Source organism: Oncorhynchus masou, chromosome 2 (genome assembly GCF_036934945.1).
Source record: "Oncorhynchus masou masou isolate Uvic2021 chromosome 2, UVic_Omas_1.1, whole genome shotgun sequence".
NCBI classification, from domain to species: Eukaryota; Metazoa; Chordata; class Actinopteri; order Salmoniformes; family Salmonidae; genus Oncorhynchus; species Oncorhynchus masou.
In genome coordinates, this window is record NC_088213.1 from 38,466,465 (window position 1) to 38,488,192 (window position 21,728).

At 42.8% G+C, this 21,728-nt stretch overlaps 2 protein-coding genes across 2 annotated transcripts; one reads left to right on the forward strand and one right to left on the reverse strand.

Annotated features, from left to right (window-relative positions):
• Positions 1-151: 151 nt before the first annotated feature.
• Positions 152-11,581, reverse strand: LOC135504619 (glutamine-dependent NAD(+) synthetase-like). Its single transcript, XM_064923350.1, has 21 exons — positions 11,355-11,581; positions 11,006-11,066; positions 10,644-10,760; positions 10,453-10,506; positions 10,263-10,352; positions 9,580-9,631; positions 8,043-8,131; positions 7,684-7,801; positions 7,028-7,159; positions 6,772-6,843; positions 6,344-6,468; positions 5,831-5,879; positions 5,604-5,706; positions 5,290-5,458; positions 5,014-5,149; positions 4,624-4,730; positions 4,323-4,454; positions 4,143-4,212; positions 3,546-3,674; positions 2,712-2,888; positions 152-585 (listed from the first exon to the last, which is right to left on the reverse strand). The coding sequence occupies exons 1-21, from the start codon at positions 11,437-11,439 to the stop codon at positions 547-549; spliced, it is 2,106 nt and encodes a 701-aa protein (XP_064779422.1). The 5' UTR covers positions 11,440-11,581; the 3' UTR covers positions 152-546.
• Positions 11,582-12,593: 1,012 nt separating this feature from the next.
• On the forward strand, positions 12,594-20,983 carry LOC135504646 (7-dehydrocholesterol reductase-like). The gene is given in 9 exon segments (XM_064923404.1): positions 12,594-12,686; positions 14,056-14,167; positions 17,191-17,413; positions 17,523-17,613; positions 18,724-18,807; positions 18,810-18,936; positions 19,030-19,234; positions 19,388-19,519; positions 19,732-20,983. Coding segments are annotated over 8 exon segments (1,437 nt in total). The 5' UTR covers positions 12,594-12,686; positions 14,056-14,057; the 3' UTR covers positions 20,197-20,983.
• The last annotated feature ends 745 nt before the right edge of the window (positions 20,984-21,728 follow it).

Genomic DNA, 21,728 nt, shown 5'->3' on the forward strand with positions numbered 1-21,728 from the left:
CAATTTTGTTCGTCAGCAGCTTTCTACGCGCCAGTAAAAGTGGTGCGTTAGAAGACGTTTCACACTTACTCGTTTTCGCTTGGCCACTTCCTTGGTAGTAAATGTTACCACTTAGACTCATGTTATACACATATTTGATAACAGTACAAAACAAGATAAAAACGTGTTTTATAGTAAATCTGTACATCACTATTTCAATGAACAAGTGTATTGTATTTGATCCTGAGAGAATAGGCTGTTGTGAATATTTTTAACAAGACATTGTTACTCCTTTTGACCGCCAGTTTAAGCTGGCCTAGAGCATGTAGAACGACAACATAATTAATGCACATCATGCTGAACCACTGACACAAAATACTTATTTTGAATACCCTTCCTTGTTAGAGTCTATAATATTAATCAATATCCCAGGTCTATTTTCAGAAATTAGAATACTATACAGTAAGAAGGCATTGCGTGTACAGTAAGAGTGGAGTTGCACTACAGTGTTTATTGTCACAGTTTAAATGAGTTCTTTGGGATGTTGCTCTGCCATTGGGATGAGCCTTAGTCGTGGTAGTCATTCCCAACCTCCATCTTGGACACCTGTGTATGAAATAATAATATTTATTATATTGAACCTTTATTTAACTAGGCAAGTCAGTTAAGAACAAATTCTTATTTACAATGGCGGCCTACCCAAAGGCCTCCTGCGGGGCCGAACCCCCCCCCCCCCAAAAAAAAACAACAACAAATATTTAAATAGCCCCCTTAACTGCTGAACTTTCTCCATTTAAGGACAATTTGTCTTACCGTGGACTGATGAACATCAAGGCTTTTAGTGATACTTTTGTAACCCTTTCCAGTTTTATGCAAGTCAACAATTCTTAATCTTAGGTCTTCTAAGATATCTTTTGTTCGAGGCATGGTTCACACCAGGCAATGCTTCTTGTGAATGGCAAACTCAAATTTTGTGAGTGTTTTTTAGATGGCAAGGCAGCTCAAACCAAGATCTCCAATCTCATTGAATGGACTCCAGGTTAGCTGACTCCTGACTCCAATTAGCTTTTGGAGAAGTCATTAGCCAAGGGGTTCACATGCTTTTTCCAACTTACACTGTGAATGTTTAAATTATGTATTCAATATAGACAAGAAAAATTCAAGAATTTGTATGTTATTATTTCAAGCACACTATGTTTGTCTAATGTTGTGACTTAGATGAAGATCAGATTAAATGTGACGACTAATTTTTGCCGAAAAACAGGCAATTCCAAAGGGTTCACATACTTTTTCTTGCCTCTGTATATAAATATAGGACAAAACACACATCACGACAACACTACATAAAGAGAGACCTAAGACAACAACATAGCAAGACGGCAACACGTGACAACACAACATGGTAACAGCACAAAACATGGTACAAACATTATTGGGCACAGACAACAGCACAACGGGCAAGAAGGTAGAGACAACAATACATCACGCAAAGCAGCCACAACTGTCTGTAAGAGTGTCCATGATTGAGTCTTTGAATGAAGAGATTGAGATAAAACTGTCAAATTTGAGTGTTTGTTGCAGCTCGTTCCAGTCGCTAGCTGCAGTGAACTGAAAAGAGGAGCGATCCAGGGATGTGTGTGCTTTTCGGACCTTTAACAGAATGTGACTGGCAGAACATGTGTTGTATGTGGAGGATGAGGGCTGCAGTATATATCTCAGATAGGGGGGAATGAGGCCTAAGAGGGTTTTATAAATAAGCATCAACCAGTGGGACTTGCAAGGGGTATACAGATATGACCAGTTTACAGAGGAGTATAGAGTGCAGTGATGTGTCCTATAAGGAGCATTGGTGGAAAATCTGATAACCGAATGTTAAAGAACATCTAGCCGCTTGAGAGCCCCCTTACCTGCTGTAAGGGGGCTCTCAAGTGATAACTTCATAATCTAGCATGGGTAGGATGGTCATCTGAATCTGGGTTAGTTTGGCAGCTGGGGTGAAAGAGGAGCGATTACGATAGAGGAAACCAAGTCTAGATTTAACTTTAGCCTGCAGCTTTGATATGTGCTGAGAGAAGGACAGTGCACCGTCTAGCCATACTCCCAAGTACTTGTATGAGGTGACTACCTCAAGCTCTAAACCCTCAGAGGTAGTAATAACACCTGTGGGAGGAGGGCATTCTTCTTACCAAACCACATGACAGCTGGCAGGGGCCAGCTGAGTATAAGACTATCATCTGCATATAAATGGATGATAGAACTTCCTACTGCCTGAGCTATGTTGTTGATGTAAAATAAGAAGAGCGTGGGGCCTAGGATCAAGGCTTGGGGTACTCCCATTATGACAGGCAGTGTAATTTACCATGTTCTGTGGACATTCACAATTCTTGTGAGATTAAATAAAATCTGATAAAGCCGTTGAGGAGGGAACAACCAAGTGTGAGAGATCCACAGTAAAAAAACAAATATCCTGAGTGGCGCACCGGTCTAAGGCACCGCATCGCAGTGCTAGATGCGTCACTACAGACCTAGGTTCTATCCCGGGCCGTATCACAACCGGCCGTGATCGGGAGTCCCATAGGGTTGCACACAATTGGCCCAGCGTCGTCCGGATTAAGGGAGGGTTTGGCCGGGGGTAGGCCGTCATTGTAAATAAGAATTTGTTCTTAACTGACTTCGCCAGTTAAATAAAGGTCAAATAAAACTAAATGTCATTTTGACTGTCGGATCCCCACCTGATTATCAATGGCTCTGAACTGCCAGGACCAGCGAGTGTTGTAGAGGAATGGCCTGAGGTCAAAGCGGTTGTCATCGGGGCCATAGCTCTCAGCGTGGTAGGATGGTGTCACAGTTGTCATTTTGTGTCTGTTCACAGAATACATCTGGAAGAAGTGTTTCACTTTGGCCGCCACCTGATATGTCAAATGGTCAGAAGAAGTGTTATTCTCAAATCATAGAAACAGATAGCGTACACTGAGTGTACAAAACATTATGAACAGCTCTTTCCATGACCGACTAACCAGGGAAATCCAAGGGAAAGCTATGATCCCTTATTGATATCACTTGTTAAATCCACTTCAATCAGTGTAGATGAAGGGTAAAACAGATTAAAGAAGGACCTTGAATCCTTAAAACAATTGAGAGACATGGTTCGTGTGTGTGTGCCATTTAGAGGGTGAATGGGCAAAACAAAAGATTTAAGTGCCTTTGAACGGGGTATGGTAGTAGGTGCCAGGCGCACCGGTTTGTGTCAAGAACTGTAACGCTGCTGGTTTTTCACGCTCAACAGTTTCCCGTGATTATCAAGAATGGTCCACCACCCAAAGGACATTCAGCCAACTTGACACTACTGTGGGAAGCAGTGAAGTCAACATGGGCCAGCATCCCCGTGGAACGCTTTCGACACTCAATATTAGGAAGGTGTTCTTAATGTTTTGTCCACTCAGTGTAAACATGTAGACTTTGTGTGACACAGAACACTATCATTGAGATTTTTCCTCAATTTACATGGCAGACATCTAATAGTATGAAAATAGTAAATGGTGTGCGATACAGAGGTGTAGAGTGACCTGTAGAGGGGAGAGGGCCTCCCTCCACGTGTGGATGAGTTTGCAGAACATGCTGTACGGGCCGCACTTGGAGATCTTCCTGAGCCGACCAATCACAGACAGCTCCGAGTATGTCATCCCCATATCAGACTAATGAGAGGGGGACACAGAGAGAGCAAGAGAGAGGACGACAGCAAGGGATAAGGAAGAGGTCAGATTACACCATAACTGAACAAACCATGTGCGCAGATGACATCTCTGAAGAGACATTAATTTTCCAAGCTTGTGAGGTGGTATATATATAGACAGGGGAAGTTGAGTCACACAGTCACAGAAGAAAAACATGGCGGGACAATAACAACAGTAATCAAGCTGAATAGAGCTGAGTGTTTATGGTATGACTTTCACCTGTAAGTCTGAAATGTCAACTTTTCTTAATACGTATAAAGAACGGTCAATCAGAGCAGTTTGGGCACAGTGTGTGAGGAAAATAAATAAATAGAAAGAAAAATAAGTTGTCACTTCGTACGTGGTTGGCCCACACCCACAACTATCAACATAATCAGAGGGCTCAAGACCACATCTGGCTCCACTTGAGGTGACATGCTGACTCGTTACCTCATCAGTCTGCGACACCTGGCCGTCCATCAGGGGCTCCAGCTCTGCAGTGGGAGGTGCAGCCATGATACTACAGAGGACATAAAGACAGTTGCCAACATGGTGAGTCTCCTGACAGTATAGTGACTGTTTTGTATTGTCCCAGAGAAGAAGACGGGATTGCAGAGCAGCGTGCTTCACCTTTTGAGGGCGGTGAGCTGGAACTGTTCGACACAGTACCGCAGGAAGCTTTGTAGGTCTGTCTTACTGATGCCCCCAATGGGATTGATGTCAGCACTGGAGCAGTCATACTTAGTGAAGTAGCCAGTGAGACTGCAGAATAGAGGGGTATTGAGGTGTAGGTCAAATACAGAGAGGGGTCCATACAGAGAGGGATCATACACTTTTTGTACTTTTCTGTTGGACTGAAGCAGATAGCACATAGTTTTAAAAAAAATAAGAAAAAAAAGAGAAACATTGACATTCTCTAGTACTCACTAACCTCTCATCAACATTGGCTGAGCCAAGGACTAGGAGGCCACCAGGTTTCCCCTCAGCCCACTGACTGAGCTGAGCAAAGAGATAGGCCAGAATCATCCTGATTCGGGCCTGGAAGGGACAGGATAGTGGATAAGGGTTTCATACAATTCACACACCACACAATTGCTTACTCAGATCAGACCGTTTAACTGGAACATGATAGTGTGAGGATTGTGGTGAACATGTGTGAAAATGCAAATAAATGGTGCGATTAAAGAGAAATGCAAGCGAGGGTGAAAGCTCTGCTCATCTCAGAAAACATTTTTTTATTAATTTTGCAATAACTGGTTTCTGCTTTGTTGAAGTGTTTCAGGTAACACCTGAACAATGTACTCCTTGACACTCAACCCACCTGCACATTCTGTAGGGCAAGGTTTTCTCTTGTGCTTCCACCGTTAGCACGGAACTGGGGACACTTTCCCGTAACCATGGAGAAGATTCCCAGCATGCCTTTCACTGCCATGTCGATGTTGAGGTTCATGTGTGAGCTGAATAAACAAGATAAATACAAAGAAAAATAACTTTAGAAGAAAAGCACAAGGTGAGATTTATAACAGATGTGAGTCTCATTGTGTTCTAGTTTGTTAGTCTGTAACTGCCCAACTTTGATGGGGCCAGTGACACTCACCTGCCAATCTGAGAGGCCAGGTCTTTGGCCCTGTTACGGGTTCCTTCTGAAGAGTTCTCACTGGCCATGTAGCAGGTGGTAAAGACGCGTCTGCACAGCTCCCGTGGGTCCCGGGGGGTGTAGGACACATCATTCACTACCCGTTGAACATCCTCCAGCACCTGGGTGTCTGATACAGGGAGAGCAGAATCTGAAGCTGTAGAGACAAACTCTGAATGCAATGTCAAACTTTAGAATAGGAGCCATGTGCTTTTGTGTCACACAACAAAACACTATGGGCCTGTTGGCACCCCAGTATCCAGTCCAGTACTCACTGCCATCTCTGACTGCCTGGCAGACCAGCACACACATGGAGTAGACAATGCAGGCTGTAGAGGAACTGTCCACACCACCACTGAGAGGCAGGAGGAAACCAGCCTGGAGCAGGGAATAACAGGAGTGTTTATGGATAGAGATAGACAGACAATATCAATAATCAGTAATAAGCAGGTACGCATAAGCACATTTACACATCATTTAAACCAAATATAGCACTACTCACCTGACCACTTCTCCTCAGGTAGTCCCAAAGCCAACATGCTGGACCCAGGCTGAAGACACCAAAGACAAGATCACACAGACACGCATGTGCATGTATTTGACATGGGTCTAATTGCAGGTTAGAATGAAGGCCCTGTGCTGTTTGTCACCTGAATGGAAGGGTATGTATGTGTAAACTGTAAAGAGGTGGGCAGTCACATGATCTGGAAAGTAGCTTTAAAAAAACGTGTTTCTCTAGTTAACTTCTCTCAGACAGAGATTGGCTCCACCAAAGACCAGCAGCTCAGTTTCAGACACAAAGGGAGCAGTCAGGGTAAATGAATGTCACACGCCAAGCTCCTGAATCCAATGTGTGGCAATATAGTAGGCTGCTATTGCTGTCTGTTTCCAATGATTCCATGGTGAAAAAAACTAAATACAGGGAGACAGTCAAAAATAGCTACTATTTATTATGGGAAGCATATAAAGCACACAACACTCTTGTGATCACAGTCTTTGTCAGGAGGTGCCATACCTAATCTCCTCCTCAGGGGTGTGGAACTGCCACTCAATGGGCTGGTGAGTGGGGAGGTAGACATCTTCACAATCAGACAGGGAGAAGTCCACTTTGACTCGATGGCACGGCTTGTGCTCATACTCCTGGACACAGTAGAGCAGAGGACATATCAGCAAACCATGTGACATTTCAAATGTAACCGGCATGCTATTTTGAGTCCCGAGTCAATAATTGAAGGGACTCTCTCTGTGTGTACCCAGTGTAGGGAGGAAAGACGACACCGGGCAGAGACAGAGCCTTGGGTTGGGGAGTTGAATGTTGAACAGGATTACCTCTGGTTCCCCTTGTGTGGCTAGTTTAACTTGGGGAGTAATGTGTTTCTGAATCACACCTACCGTTTCTGAGAAGTAAAAAGTGTCCTGTTTTGAAGAGAGGGGTCAGCTCACCACATGTGGGTGGCAATGCTCTCCTTTGTAGCTGCGGACATCCTCCAGATCCAGAATGGCAGTCACAACCTCCTGCAACACACACACACAGTCCAAGAGTTCACTTTCGGGAATGGCTAGCATTATACAACATGCTGACTTGGCCAACCCATATGATCAAACACAGCTCACCCTGGTGTGTGAAGTGAGGGTGAAATAATAGGCTGTAAGATATTCTTCTCACATGGACATTTTGTTATGTTTAACCTGTGCTTACCACGTCATCCAGGGAGAACTGTCTTCCCTGGGCCACTATGTCCCCGTTGATGGCCACCGTGGCACAACCATCGTAGTAGAGTCTGTCTCCATCACAACCCTTCTGATTGGCAAACATGTAGATCCCCCCACTCTGTGCAAAACAACACACTTGTAATATCAGAAACCGCTCAACTTCATTACTATGCAATAACAATTGACTAAAATAACATGTAACAACAATGTTGTTATGTAGTAGTGTTATTACACACGTCTAGGATCAATGCGATGATAAGTGTTACCCAAACTCATACTTATCAAAATATACATGTAGGCAAAACAATGTATGAAATGGAGCAGTATTATAATGACAAAACAGTGCCTCCAAGTGGTTACTGGGCAGGCAACATGCAGTACCTCTATTCTCACTAAACATACTGCACAACAGAGGTACTCAGCTCTTACCCTACGTAGTCCGGAGCCTGCTGGTTTTCTGTTCTACCTTATAATTAATTGCACATGCCTGGTGTCCCAGGTCTAAATCAGTCCCTGATTAGAGGGGAACAATAAAAAAAATGCAGTGGAACTAGCTTCCAGGTCCAGAGTTGAGTTTGAAGGGCTGTATAACATGTGCGTGTGTTCATGCATGTGTCCGTCCGTTCGTGTGTGTACGATCACCTTCATGGTGGCTGATTTAACCAGGTTGACTCTGTGGTCTGCCTTGCGTAGCTCGTGGTAGCTGGCTGAGGAGTTGGTGAAGATCTCCACGCCGTCCAGACCCATGTCCACATGGGGGCTGCCAAGCACATGACATTCCCACATACATCATTACATACCGTGGCTTACTAGAAAAACACACACACAGTATATATTTATTCACATATGCAATCTCACTTCATCTCTCAAAAACATTTGAGCTCTCCTTCGAACCATTACACAAATAACTAAGGGCACACAGTATTACACAACTCATTACAGAAATTGAGTAATGGTTTGAAAAGAAAAGGCCTTCATTTGAGACTCTTCATTGAATGTACCTCCTAGGGTTCCACAGCTCTGCACACATCTCACTCCCAATGCAGGTGTCTTTGGTTGAGAGGACGCAGTCACCAAAGGGGACAGTGTCCTTCAGGAGACAGAACAATGGAAAGGAATTTCATTAACAATCACATTAAATGGATGATACTATTGATTGCTGCACATATATAGTACCATTCTAAAGTTTGGACGCACCTACTCATTCCAGGGTTTTTATTTGTACTAATTTCTACATTGTAGGATAATAGTAAAGACTTCAAAACTATGTAATAACACATATGGAATCATGTAGTAACTAAAAGAAAGTGTTAAACAAATCAAAATATATTTTATATTTGAGATTCTTCAAAGTAGCCACCCTTTGCCTTGATGACAGCTTTGCACACTCTTGGCATTCTCTCAACCAGCTTCATGAGGTAGTCACCTGGAATGCATTTCAGTTAACAGGTGTGCCTTCTTAAAAGTTAATTTGTGGAATTTCTTTCCGTCATAATGCGTTTGAGCCAATCAGTTGTGTTGTGACAAGGTAGGGGTAGGGGTAGTATACAGAAGATAGCCCTATTTGGTAAAAGACCAAGTCCATATTATGGCAAGAACAGCTCAAATAAGCAAAGAGAAACGATAGTCCATCATTACTTTAAGACATGAAGGTCAGTCAAAGCAGACATCTTTACGAATTTTGAAAGTTTCCATGTGCAGTCGCAAAAAAACATGATGACCCCGCATGTGTGGTTCCCACCGTGAATCATGGAGGAGGAGGTGTGATGGTGCTTTGCTGGTGACACTGTCAGATGTATTTTGAATTCAAGGCACACTTAACCAGCATGGCTACCACAGCATTCTGCAGCGATATGCCATCTCATCTGGTTTTCGCTTAGTGGGGCAATGACCCAATAGGACAATGACCCAACACACCTCCAGGCTGTGTAAGGGCTATTAGAACAAGAAGGAGAGTGATGGAGTGCTGCATTAGGTGACCTGGCCTCCACAATCACCTGACCTCAACCAAATTGAGATGGTTAGGGATGAGCAGAGTGAAGGAAAAGCAGCCAGCATATGTGGGAACTCCTTCAACCTAATTGAGATGGTTTGGGATGAGTTGGACCTCAGAGTGAAGGATTAGCAGCTAACAAGTGCTCAGCATATGTGGAAACTCCTTCAAGACTGTAAAAGCATTCCAGGTGAAGCTGGTTGAGAGAATGCCAAGAGTGGGCAAAGTTGTCATCAAGGCAAAAGATGCCTACTTTGAAGAATCAAAAATGAAATATATTTAGATTTGTTTAACACTTTTTTGGTTACTACATGATTCCATGTGTTATTTCATAGTTTTGATGTCTTCACTATTATTCTACAATGTAGAAAATAGTAAAAATTAAGAAAAATCCTTTAATGAGTAGGTGTGTCCAACTTTTGACTGGTACTGTATATTAATGGTGCAGATTCCCTTTAAATGAAGAAACGTGCAAATAATCCTCTTATCACTGATCCTTGTTAGTGCATACCAACACCCTGCCATTAGAGAGAGATGGATCCTACCTGTCCTGTCATGTCCTGGATCATCCTGGGCAGGTAGTACTCCTCCACATGTCTGTGGCAGACAAACACAATAATGCCATGTTCAAATCAAAGTTTAATGTTCACGTAGAGAGATTTGCAGGTTTTTTGACAGGTGCAGCAAAATGCGTATATGTTATTACGTGTGATGTGAAAAATATGGATTTGTGTCCTTTTCCACGTAGCAAATCTGCTTTGACCTAAACATTTAAAGACGTTCCGGAACTTTTGCGACTAACAAGTATTTTTTAAACCTCTCACTTTGGACCGGAAGTCTCCATGTGTAGTTCATATATGCATAATATATGAGCAGAAGTAATGTCTTACTTCAATTAGCCACGAAATCCCTAGTTTGAAAGCAACTGTTTTCTGGAAGCTGTGCTGCGCCATTTCCCCCACATTTCCCCCTTCAGCCCCGCGCCATTTGAGTGTCAACTAGCAAGATGCCCACACAGCAGAGTGAGAGCAATGACATGGTGCACATATCTGAACATATGTGACATAGTATGCAATTTTCTGAGACTACTTTTGGCTCGTAAGCCTTACTTTCCGAACTACTGGCTAAAAAGTTTCTGAGAATCTCTCTAATTTCACTGTTTATCAAAATATTATCATTATGTTCAGAAGGAAGGGTTTCTTGTGCAGATTCAATGTTGATCACTTACCTGAGTTTATTCCATGGTGAAAACCAGCGGAACTCCCGGTTGTTTCCATAGTTGGCCAGCAGCATCTTGGGTCGGATCAACAAGATTTTCCTTTAAAAAGTGGGTAAGAATTGTGAACAATTACACCTACTTACTATTGACAATGCACATAACCTACATCAATGCAGAATTGCTTATTTCCGAGACTTACCCGTTGAGGAAAATTACTCTGCAGTTATACCGAACATTATGATGCATGATGGGCCTGAGGGGGACATAGAGAACATTAGCCACAGGTTACGGAAATCTTACTACAACATACACTGTTTAGTGGGGTATGATAGTCCAGGAGGCAAAGAGAGGGACAACTGAGCTGAAGTGCTTGTGAGAAGTGTGACTGACATGCCAACATCGCAGATGATGTCCTGGGTGACAGGTGACTCCAGCAGCTTCCTGAGTACCTGGAAGCAGTGCAGCAGGGTGTCTGACTCGTAGAAGTGGTCTGCACAGCCATACCCACTGATGACCAGGGACAGAAAGAGAGGAGGTTGAGGGAGAGTTCATGGAAATTCAGAGCAGGCATGGCAATGGAGGATGCTTATTATATGCAAATGCACAGAGCTTTATAGGAGTCAAATAAAAAGACCACAAACAAAGACATACATTTGTCTAATAAGATACATTTTTGTTCTAGTCTACATACTGTATACAATAATATACTCAACAATCACAACTTTGATGAAAGAGATGTAGATTATATATACCATATTTCCAGTTCTGGTCCCAGTCTGTATTTAGCCCCCTGAGACTTGGCTATCGCGATACCTAGTCATGAGAAAGATATCATTAGTAAAATGAATGGCATGTCCAGAGTCCTGATTGCAAGACTTGCATGCTATTCCCGCAGAGCAAGTTGCCTAGTATAGTATACTCCAGGCTTCTAAGTGGAATGTCTATAAATCATTACAACACACCATATTACCTTTAAAACAGCTCTGTATATGAACCCACTACAGTTTAATAAGTTAAATGGACAATGCATCTTCAATTCGACGATTTTTATTTCGGAGAAGCTTGCAGACTGTGATTCTCAATTATTTTATTCGGACTTACTTCTCAGTATTCTCTCTAAGTTTCCGTCAAAATCTAGTGCCCATTGATTCAAGGAGCACGTAGCTAATATAACCTTTCGTCCCATTTCATAAAACGGTGCAACAAAGTAGCCGTGCTGATATTCAAACGTTGAAACCTTAGTTTAAATTCTCAAATGAGTTACTGTAACACTCGACTCAAAAATATCTAAGTTGGAATTGTGTCACTTCGATCCGGGAACCTCTACCACAGATAGAACAACGAGACAGATATTTCACCGGATGCATAAATATGAAGCACCCGAGTGGCTTTTCCACTCGCTCAAATAATGTACCACATATGACAGTGAGCGGAAGCCGAGTGGCCGGCAGTGGGAGAAGATGGAATGCTATGGATTTTGGCCGACATTGTGCTAATTTTCTCATCATTTTATCTCAATACAGTCCCCCCCCCAAAAAAATATGTTACCAGCAGAGTGGATAAGGTTTTGTAGACTTTACCCTTTGACAAAGTTTCAAAACATTGCTAGAAAGAGCCAATAGGATCTCACGAACTCGTTATTGGCCCTGCCCACCTCCTTGCTTGTTCTGCCCACTACGAACCATTTGAAACGACAGGCTGTGGTTTATCTTGGTTTAGGGATACAAATCTTTCTTTTACTGCCCCTCCTCCTCGCATGTCTTCTTAAAGAGACAGGAAACGTATTTATACAACAAGCTGCTGTGCCTCTTCTGTACAAAATTAGGATGCCTGTATTGAGTAGATCTACCGGTCGTCTTCAATATGTTTTAAAATTTGTTATTTCAGACTTAAAAATGTTGATGCTTCCATAAATAAAAATATTGTGGAAACCAAGATAAAAAGTAGATCTCAAACTTCACATGTTGTGTAAAGTTGCGACTTCATGAAAAAAATACAATATAAAAGTAGCCTACTATTTCATCTATAAATATTTGTATTTATTTTAGCTACATCATCCTGTATTATTCTGTCATCATATGACAGCTGTATGCAGATATTGTCATCATGAAGACAGTGTGACTGTGTGATGTTGTCCACTTATTGGTTCAAAATATGTTGAGGATTTATTTGGGTCTGTCGGTTTGTTGAATGTGGATGTATTATTTTTCATGGCCCAACTATTCATGAGCTCATCATGCGCTCATGGCTTCAGATCAGTGTTATCCAATCAGAGGTCGATATGGCAGTGCGGCGCGTACCCTACTGAGACGTTATTGGCTGTACGTTCGCAGGCATTTATTATTTGGGCGGAGTTGTTGTTAATATAGAACCTTTTATTCGTTATATCTTACACATCTGGTCCAAGAGTTTTCCCATAGGTGCTAGAAGTTGGTGAGTTGCTTACGAAATTATATTTTAGACAGACCTATTGAAATTCAATGTCTGCTTATAATGCTTATGTTATTTTTCCGTCTATGATCCTCGACATTATGCATTATCTATTGTCCATATGAGTTATGGCTTTTTCTGGAGGTGCGTTATGGCAGCGTTAGGCAATTTGTTATCAATTGTTTTGTGAGAGCCTCTATCTAACATCTATTTATTCATTCGATCCGTTGTCTACATTTCGTACAGAATTATTGACAATACTATTTCAGGGACTTGCGGGTATTCATTCGATAATCGGGTGTAAAAGCAGCTGACGCTTGTTGTAGGCCTATCAGTAATTTTAAGTAACGTTAAAAGGGTGGAGAATGAAGTCAATGCTTTTTATGAAAATCACCTTCTACTTACCTCAATCAGTCTTGTATACAAACATATTTGAGTGGTCTATGTGAATGTGTGACAGCCGTCACTGTCCCGAAAGTGTTGTTGTCAACTACGTACAAAAGGTGTTCCCCTCAGCATTATCGTTGTATCTGTATGTTGGATTTTGTCCAAAAACGTTTCAACTGATATAACATGACCTATACCCAGAGACCTGCTATTACTATCCCTGTGTGTCTGCTTTTCCCCTTCTGTGGATTGTTACAGTACATGTGTAGGCCCTACCTCTAATGTATGGTATAATAATATAATATATGCCAGTTAGCAGACACTTTTAACCAAAGCGATGAAGTAATGCATGCATACATGTTTATATTAATGGAGGGGATGAGCAACATTAGAAGTAGTTTAATAATGGGGGTGAAAAAGTTTGTTTGGTTCTATGGTGTCTTTGAGCCCATGTAGTAATCATATGCAGTTATGGTGTTATTAAAGTGTACGTACACATTTTCCAGTGTGTTTGATATGTTTGAACATTTGCATTAGATTTGCTAACATACACAACTGTGTTGTGCTAAAACCTCTCATTGTAGAATTATCATGCTCATGTCTATTCATAAACCTTTAAAATTGTGCATGTGTCAAACAGACAAACTGTAGGCCTTACCACAATGGGACCAAAAGATTTTGACATTTTGATCTGTATTATACAACATCCTGTGTGCATCAAATAGTAGACATCTGGCTTGTCATTATCAGTCTTGGACACGCACCCCATGCAGCCTTGTGTAATCGACTTTTGATCCTTAAGGTTTACTAATAATATTTAACCATGTATCATGTACAGCACCATCACATAATGTTTTAGGTCAGGTCCTCAAAGGCCACCAGATGGCCTTTGATATCCCACATTACCTTATTGGCTATAAGGTACAGTCGGTCTGTTATGTCTTGGTCACTACCATGACTCTACTCTCTCTCTCTGTTTCTCTAGAGATGTCTTCTGCAGTGGCCATGGAGGCCACCCGGAGGCGCCAGAGGCTCAGCTCGAACGGGGGGGTGTCTGAGACAACAGAGGAACCTGCAGGGCAGTGGGGAAGAGCATGGTAAGATGAAGCTGACCTACTGTAGGCCTATAGTCATTAATGCTCTACTTGGGTAACTGGGTTCACATGTAACTATGTTCACTGTCTGTTGGTTCAGGACTGATTATGATACGATATACTTAAAGCTGCAATCCTTAATGGCGAAACTGCCATATCTGTTTGCAACAATGTAGTTACTGCAAAGAGCAGCAGCACATGTATTGCGATTTCTTGTCCACTCCCCACCTCTGCTTCATCAAAGAAAAACAAAAATGGCTTTGGGGCAGACAGTGGCGCTGTTTCCCCAACTGCGGATTCCATCTTTAATCTCCATTTAAATGGAAATTAATTTTGTGAAATCAGCAAACAAATACCTAATACCGAAAACACTGGAAATGTCATAGTTAATGCAGAGATATGTACAGTCCCTGTGGCCTACTGTCTGACCATTGGACCTACATCTGTCCTATATCCCACTGTTCAGGCTGTCGGAATGAAACTTGCCCTGCTCCTATTCTTGCTGAACAGTGGGACCTTATATTTCTTTGGGGAGGGCAGCTGCTCAAAATATTGAGCAAGATTGTGTGTGGGGACCTGCTTAATCTTCAGTAGACAAAGGTAGTATGAAAAGGAAGTAAAGTATTTGACTGGGGAAAATAAACAACCAGTTTGAATCAGTTCACAAGCTTCCATCACCCACACATTATATTTCCATTATATGTCTATTCCAGGTTTCATTGGGTTATGGGTCGCTGCCACTAAAATAAGTTAAAAAGTGACGCACAGTGGCAAGAAAAGGTATGTGAACCCTTTGGAATTATCTGGATTTCTGCATAAATTGGTCATAAAATTAGATCTGATCTTCAACTAACACAGCCTGCTTAAACTAATAACACACAGATTCTTGTATTTTTCTTGTCTCTATTGAATACATCATTTAAACATTCACAGTGTATGTTGGAAAAAGTATGTGAACCCCTAGACTAATGACTTCTCCAAAAGCTAATTGGAGTCAGGAGTCAGCTAACCTGGAGTACAATCATTGAGACGAGATTGGAGATGTTGGTTAGAGCTGCCCTGCCCTGTAAAAAACACTCACAAAATTTGAGTTTGCTATTCACAAGAAGCATTGCCTGGTGTGAACCATGCCTCGAACAAAAGAATCTCAGAATACCCAATATTAAGAAGTGTTGACTTGCATGAAGCTGGAAAGGGTTACACAAGTATCTCTGAAAGCCTTGATGTTCATCAGTCCACGGTAAGACAAAATGTCTAAAAATGGAGAAAGTTCAGCACTGTTGCTACTCTCCCTAGGAGTGGCCGTCCTGCAAAGATGACTGCAAGAGCACAGCGCAGAATGCTCAATGAGGTTAAGAAGAATCCTAGAGTGTCAGCTAAGGACTTACAGAAATCTCTGGAACACGCTAACATCTCTGATGAGTCTACGATACGTAAAACATGAAACAAGAATGATGTTCACGGAAGGACACCACAGAAGAAGCCACTGCTATCCAAAAAAAAAACATTGCTGCATGTCTGAAGTTCGCAAAAGAGCATCTGGATGTTCCATAACGCAACTGGCAAAATATTCTATGGACAGATTAAACTAAAGTTGAGTTGTTTGGAAGGAACACACAACATTGTGTGAAGAAGAAAAAGGCACAGCACAAGAAAAGGCACAGCACACCAACATCAAAACCTTATCCCAACTGTAAAGTATGGTGGAGGGAGCATCATGGTTTGGAGATGCTTTTCTGCCTCAGGGCCTGGACAGCTTGCTATCATCGACAGAAAAGTGATTTCCCAAGTTTATCAAGACATTTTGCAGGAGAATGTTAAGCTATTTGTCCGCCAATTGAAGCTCAACAGAAGTTGGGTGATGCAACAGGACAACGACCCAAAACACAGAAGTAAATCAACAACAGAATGGCTTCAACAGAAGAAAATACACCTTCTGGAATGGCCCAGTCAGAGTCCTGACCTCAACCCGATTGAGACGCTGTGGCATGACCCCAAGAGAGCGGCTCACACCAGAAATCCCAAGAATATTTCTGAACTGGAACAGTTTTGTAAAGAGGAATGGTCCAAAATTCCTCCTGACCGTTGTGCAGGTCTGATCCGCAACTACAGAAAACATTTGGTTGAGGTTATTGCTGCCAAAGAAAGTTTAACCAGTTATTATATCCAAGGGTTCACATACTTTTTCTACCCTGCACTGTGAATGTTTACACGGTGTGTTCAAGAAAGACATGAAAACATATAATTGTTTGTGTTATTAGTTTAAGCAGACTGTTTGTTTGTCTATTGTTGAGAAATGTTGTCACATTTTATGACCCATTTATGTAGAAGTCCAGGTCATTCCAAATAGTTCACATACCTTTTCTTGCCACTGTGCATGTTTTTGCTATTGTAGCCCTTATACAAAGCTCAGGTGAGCGAATGGATTCACTACGGAATTATTTAAAAAGGAAAAACTAGGCTCTCAGGATTTATGTTGATTTGTGCTGTACATAGACAGCACAGTAGGCTTGTGGCACCTTCATTGGGGAGGATGGGTTCGTGGTAATGGCTGGAGCAGAATAAGTGGCATGGTATTTTGATGCCATTCTATTCACTCCGTTCCAACCATTATTACGAGCCATCCTCCCCTCTGCAGCCTCCACTGATGGACAGTCACTACATGGACAGACAGTCACTGAAATGTTGGCCTATATCATTCTTGTCATATAATCAGTGGTTTTCAAATGAGCCTGTAAGATAAACTGGTCATGCTTATCTTTAAAAGTGAACTCTAGCAAAGTTGGCAGTACACCACAAGGCAAAGTCCTCGGCCCATAGCGTTTATGTTAGATTAGATCTACAACCTAATAATAACAACTCTCAAATAAATTACAGTAGGCTATCAAGTGTTTTTTTTGTGTTTTTTTACGGAAACATTTTCAGGAATGATGAATTATTATAAATGCTCCAATGATTATGCATTTTCACCATTACAACTCTGTATGTTATTTCCCCCATCTCCTCCACACCTACCATTCTGTCAGGGAGGTGGACTGGTTCTCTCTGAGCGCTGTGATCCTGCTGCTGTGCACAGCCCCCTTCCTGGTGTTCTTCTTCGTCATGGTGTGTGACCAATACCAGTGCTCGGTCAGCCAGCCCCTGCTAGAGCTCTACAGTGGAGAGGCCACCCTGCGCTCCATCTGGGAAAAGGCCCCCTCCTTCACCTGGACCGCTGCTCAGATCTACACCGTCTGGGTCTCCTTCCAGGTAAGGCCATAGGTAGGGCCGTGTGTGTAAATGACATTTTATCATGGTTTATTGCATCAGAGTATTTCAACGATGGGAGTTCTGTGGAATGACACTGTTTCTCCATCAGGTGGTGCTCTACATGTGTGTTCCTGATATCACTCATAAGTTCCTGCCTGGCTATGCTGGTGGGGTTCAGGATGGAGCTCGCACCCCAGCAGGTAAGGCACCTGAGAAGAGAACATTTTCGTTTTTGGAGATTTCTTGCATGAAGGATTGGTTTCTATTCATATTTACTGAAATTTTATGTGCACAATAGTGTTGAGTGTTGTGTCTGCAAAGACTTGGCTCTTATCTACCCGGGAGAACTACTGCCCCCTCTCATTGAAGCCACAGAAGTTCAAGCCTGACCACGGTACTGCAGGCATTGTTTTCAGAAAACATGATCCCCCATTGTAGTGAATGAAAAGGGCAATCGTAGTGTAAATTCCCCCAAAAATCTAGACCGTTAATGGTACCAATAAATGCTTCTAATACACAAGATTTATGTCCTTGAATAGATCATTTAAAAAAAATCACACACAGACAAAGTTATAAGGATCATTTAGCTGCTAATGGTAGCCTACAGTAGCCTCCCGGGTGGCGCAGTGGTTAAGGGCGCTGTACTACTGCCATCAGAGACTCTGGGTTCGCGCCCAGGCTCTGTCGTAACCGACCCACAATTGGCCTAGCGTCGTCCAGGTTAGGGAGGGCTTGGCCGGTAGGGATGTCCTTGTCTCATCGCGCACCAGTGACTCCCGTGGCGGGCCGGGCGCAGTGCGCGCTAACCAAGGTTGCCAGGTGCACGGTGTTTCCTCCGTCACATTGGTGCGGCTGGCTTCCGGGTTGTATGCGCGCTGTGTTAAGAAGCAGTGCGGCTTGGTTGGGTTGTGTATCGGAGGACGCATGACTTTCAACCTTCGTATCTCCCGATCCCGTACGGGAGTTGTAGCGATGAGACAAGATAGTAGCTACTAAAACAATTGGATACCACGAAATTGGGGAGAAAAAGGGGTCAAATTAAAAACAAAAAAATGGTAGCCTACAGTACCCCGATCGACCTTCAACCTGATTTACTCAATGAGAGAGGGCAGCACTTAGCTAGCCTGCAATGCCACTTCCAGGAGTAGCTCAAACTGCGCACGTTGTCTCCATGAGACGCCATCTGAAACAACAGCTTCAATGCGCTATTGAGTCTTCACATAGGAATGAATAGTGTCAAATGATCGATGGCTTTGTCCATTCATATATGCAGTCATTGGTTTCACCCCACATTGTTTGTTCTCTCCTAGGCCTCATAAACAAGTATGAGATCAACGGTTTACAGTCGTGGCTGATCACCCATGCCCTATGGTATGCCAACGCTCAATACTTCCACTGTTTTCCCCCACCATAATCTTCGACAACTGGATCCCACTGCTGTGGTGCACCAACATACTGGGCTATGTTGTGTCCACCTTTGCCTTTGTCAAGGCCTACCTCTTCCCCACCAATGCCGAGGACTGGTGAGGACTAGATGCGTCCAATAATATGTTATATTTCATTCAAACTTGTCACTTTGGGCCTATTTAATCTGAATTGCCTTTATCATTTTCCAGCAAATTCACAGGCAACGTCTTCTATAACTACATGATGGGCATTGAGTTCAATCCCCGCATCGGGAAATGGTTCGACTTCAAGCTCTTCTTCAACGGGAGACCTGGTATTGTTGCCTGGACTCTAATCAACCTCTCCTATGCAGCCAAACAGCAGGAGCTCTATGGCTATGTGACTAACTCTATGATCCTGGTTAATGTGCTGCAGGTGAGACACTCCTCTCCCTTTACCACTAGATGGCAGTGTATGTTAGCGAGTGACCTAGCTAAACTAGACCTTAGAGTGGTAGCTTTGACTGAACCAGTTTAGGCAGGCTTTACCTCCAATGAATGGCTACTAATGTAATAGCTACTCCTCCAGGCAATCTATGTTCTCGACTTCTTCTGGAATGAGGCATGGTACCTGAAGACGATTGACATCTGCCATGACCACTTTGGCTGGTACCTGGGCTGGGGAGACTGTGTGTGGCTGCCCTTCCTCTACACGCTGCAGGTAAGTCACATCATCGTAAAAAAAACAACTAGTCAGACACCCAACACAAAAGCCACTGCAAAAATATGAATAAGTCATGGAAATTGTAGTTGAGTTGATGCGCTTCGATTATACACCCCGAGTTAAATGTAGCTGTTATGGAGTCTTTCTGGTTTTCCGTTCAACTGCCAAGACATCATACTGTATGTTTGGCATCATGTCTCTTTCTACAGGGCCTGTACCTGGTGTACAACCCAGTCCAGCTCTCCACAACCCATGCTGCAGCTGTCCTCCTCTTGGGTCTGGTGGGTTACTACGTCTTCCGCTCCACCAACCACCAGAAGGACCTGTTCCGCCGTACCGAGGGGAAGTGCTCCGTCTGGGGCAAGAAGCCCACCTTCATTGAGTGTGCCTACCGCTCGGGTGACGGCGGCCTGCACCACAGCAAGCTCATGACCTCCGGCTTCTGGGGCGTGGCACGCCACCTCAACTACACGGGCGACCTGATGGGCTCGCTGGCCTACTGTGCAGCCTGCGGCTTTGGCCACATTCACCCCTACTTCTACATCGTCTACATGACCATCCTGCTGGTGCACCGCTGTGTGAGAGACGAGCATCGCTGCAGCAGCAAGTACGGCAAAGACTGGAAGCGCTACACGGATGCAGTTCCCTATCGCCTGCTGCCTGGGATCTTCTAGAGTCGACACAGAGTTTGAAGGAATCCCTGCATACTGAAAGAAGTTTAACAGAAGAAGGAGATGTGTGTTAAATGGACTGTTCACATTCCATGGGAAAGATGTTGATGACATTTTGAGTAAAATGTGTGTGTGTGTCTGTGTGTGCCGTGGTGTCTTTGGATGTCAATGTGTGTTTCCATGTTTCTCTGTATGAAAATATGTAGTACTCAGAGTGAGATCTTCACTTGGAGTCAGACTGCCAGCTTTGTGCTCTAAGAAGCAACCCTCAGGTTCTCTCAGAACTTCTCTCACTGCTGCCTAGGAGCATTTCTCCATAAATGTTGGTACTATGGTACATAGACACTATGAGAAACTCAGAAATTGATTTCTAATTCAAATCTGTATTGAAGTGTGAACACCACATAACCATACCGTAGCAGTTAGTTGCCATGGGTAAAGTAACTACAGCTACAAGTGAGCAATAATCTAGATGTTTTTGTTTTTTTGACAATGCACTGTCTGACAAATGTGTCTTCTACTTAGAGATGCTAACAGCAGACTAGTATATTATGTTCAAGAAGCAGTTACAACTATACAATGATTGTTCCTGCGAAAATTCATTTGTCTTTATGCCTGTCAATATGTTTGAGGTACCTGTTATTTTAAAGTTTTGTGCTAATAGTGCTTTTACTTTATCCAACAGTGTTTTTTGCCATTTGATTTCAGTTGTTTTCCTTTTTTACCTTATCTGCCTTTCCTAAAGTGATAACTTAGAAAAGTAAATAAACCTAACATTCTGATTTCTTTACTTTGATTCCAATCAATTCATATGTATTTTGTGAGTGGAGGAAATGACAATGACGGAGGTGTCATTGCATCATCACAGAGTTGTTCCTGTGCTTTGAAGGGTGCTGACACGGCCTTAGAGAGGTCAACACTTCCTCCTGCTGTGACTGAAGAGGTTGATCAGGCCTCCTGTCCCTCATGCTGGCCTGCCTGACCCCTAACCCCTTCAGATCGCCACAGCTGCCAGCAAAAGAGTTAAACAAACACAGACGTTGGAGCTGGATGTGAGGCTAATGTTAGGCTCTGACAGACAAGAGGTTGGAGGGGGAGGATGTGGAAGCGGTGGCTGGTGGAAAGACCCCTGGAGTGGGTATGACAGGGATCACTCACTGGTAGTGGTGGTGGTTGTACTAACGTCAAGAGTGCACTCTTCACTTCCATTGACTATTTTCTTCCTCTTTGTTCTTATGTCTCCCTAATCCTCATATTTCTATCCCTCTCTTCCCTCAAATCTGACATTCAGCAGCAGGGGGCAGAAGAACACTGGTTCTAGGGGATATCAAACAATCAAAGATCATTGGTGAGTCATTTTAAGTACATTTGATATATTTATAGTTGATAAAGATCTTAAAGAATTTGATGTTAGAATAGCCTGAACATAGAGAATTATTTACTTATTTTTACCATTGAAGTCTATGGCCCCTTTTTTCCCCCCATTGAAATTTATTGGGAGCTCATTTTCAAAAGTAGAAATGCTATCAAAAATG

What these genes read in the sequence shown, in the direction of transcription:
- LOC135504619 (XM_064923350.1), bottom strand. Translation starts at nt 11,439, where the DNA reads ATGGGACGAAAGGTTATATTAGCTACGTGCTCCTTGAATCAATGGGCA. An exon ending in TTAAATCAGCCACCATGAAG is followed by an intron (nt 7,160 to 7,683) that starts GTGATCGTACAC and finishes TGTTTTGCACAG; the next exon opens with AGTGGGGGGATCTACATGTT. An exon ending in TCAGCCAATGTTGATGAGAG is followed by an intron (nt 4,455 to 4,623) that starts GTTAGTGAGTAC and finishes TCTATTCTGCAG; the next exon opens with TCTCACTGGCTACTTCACTA.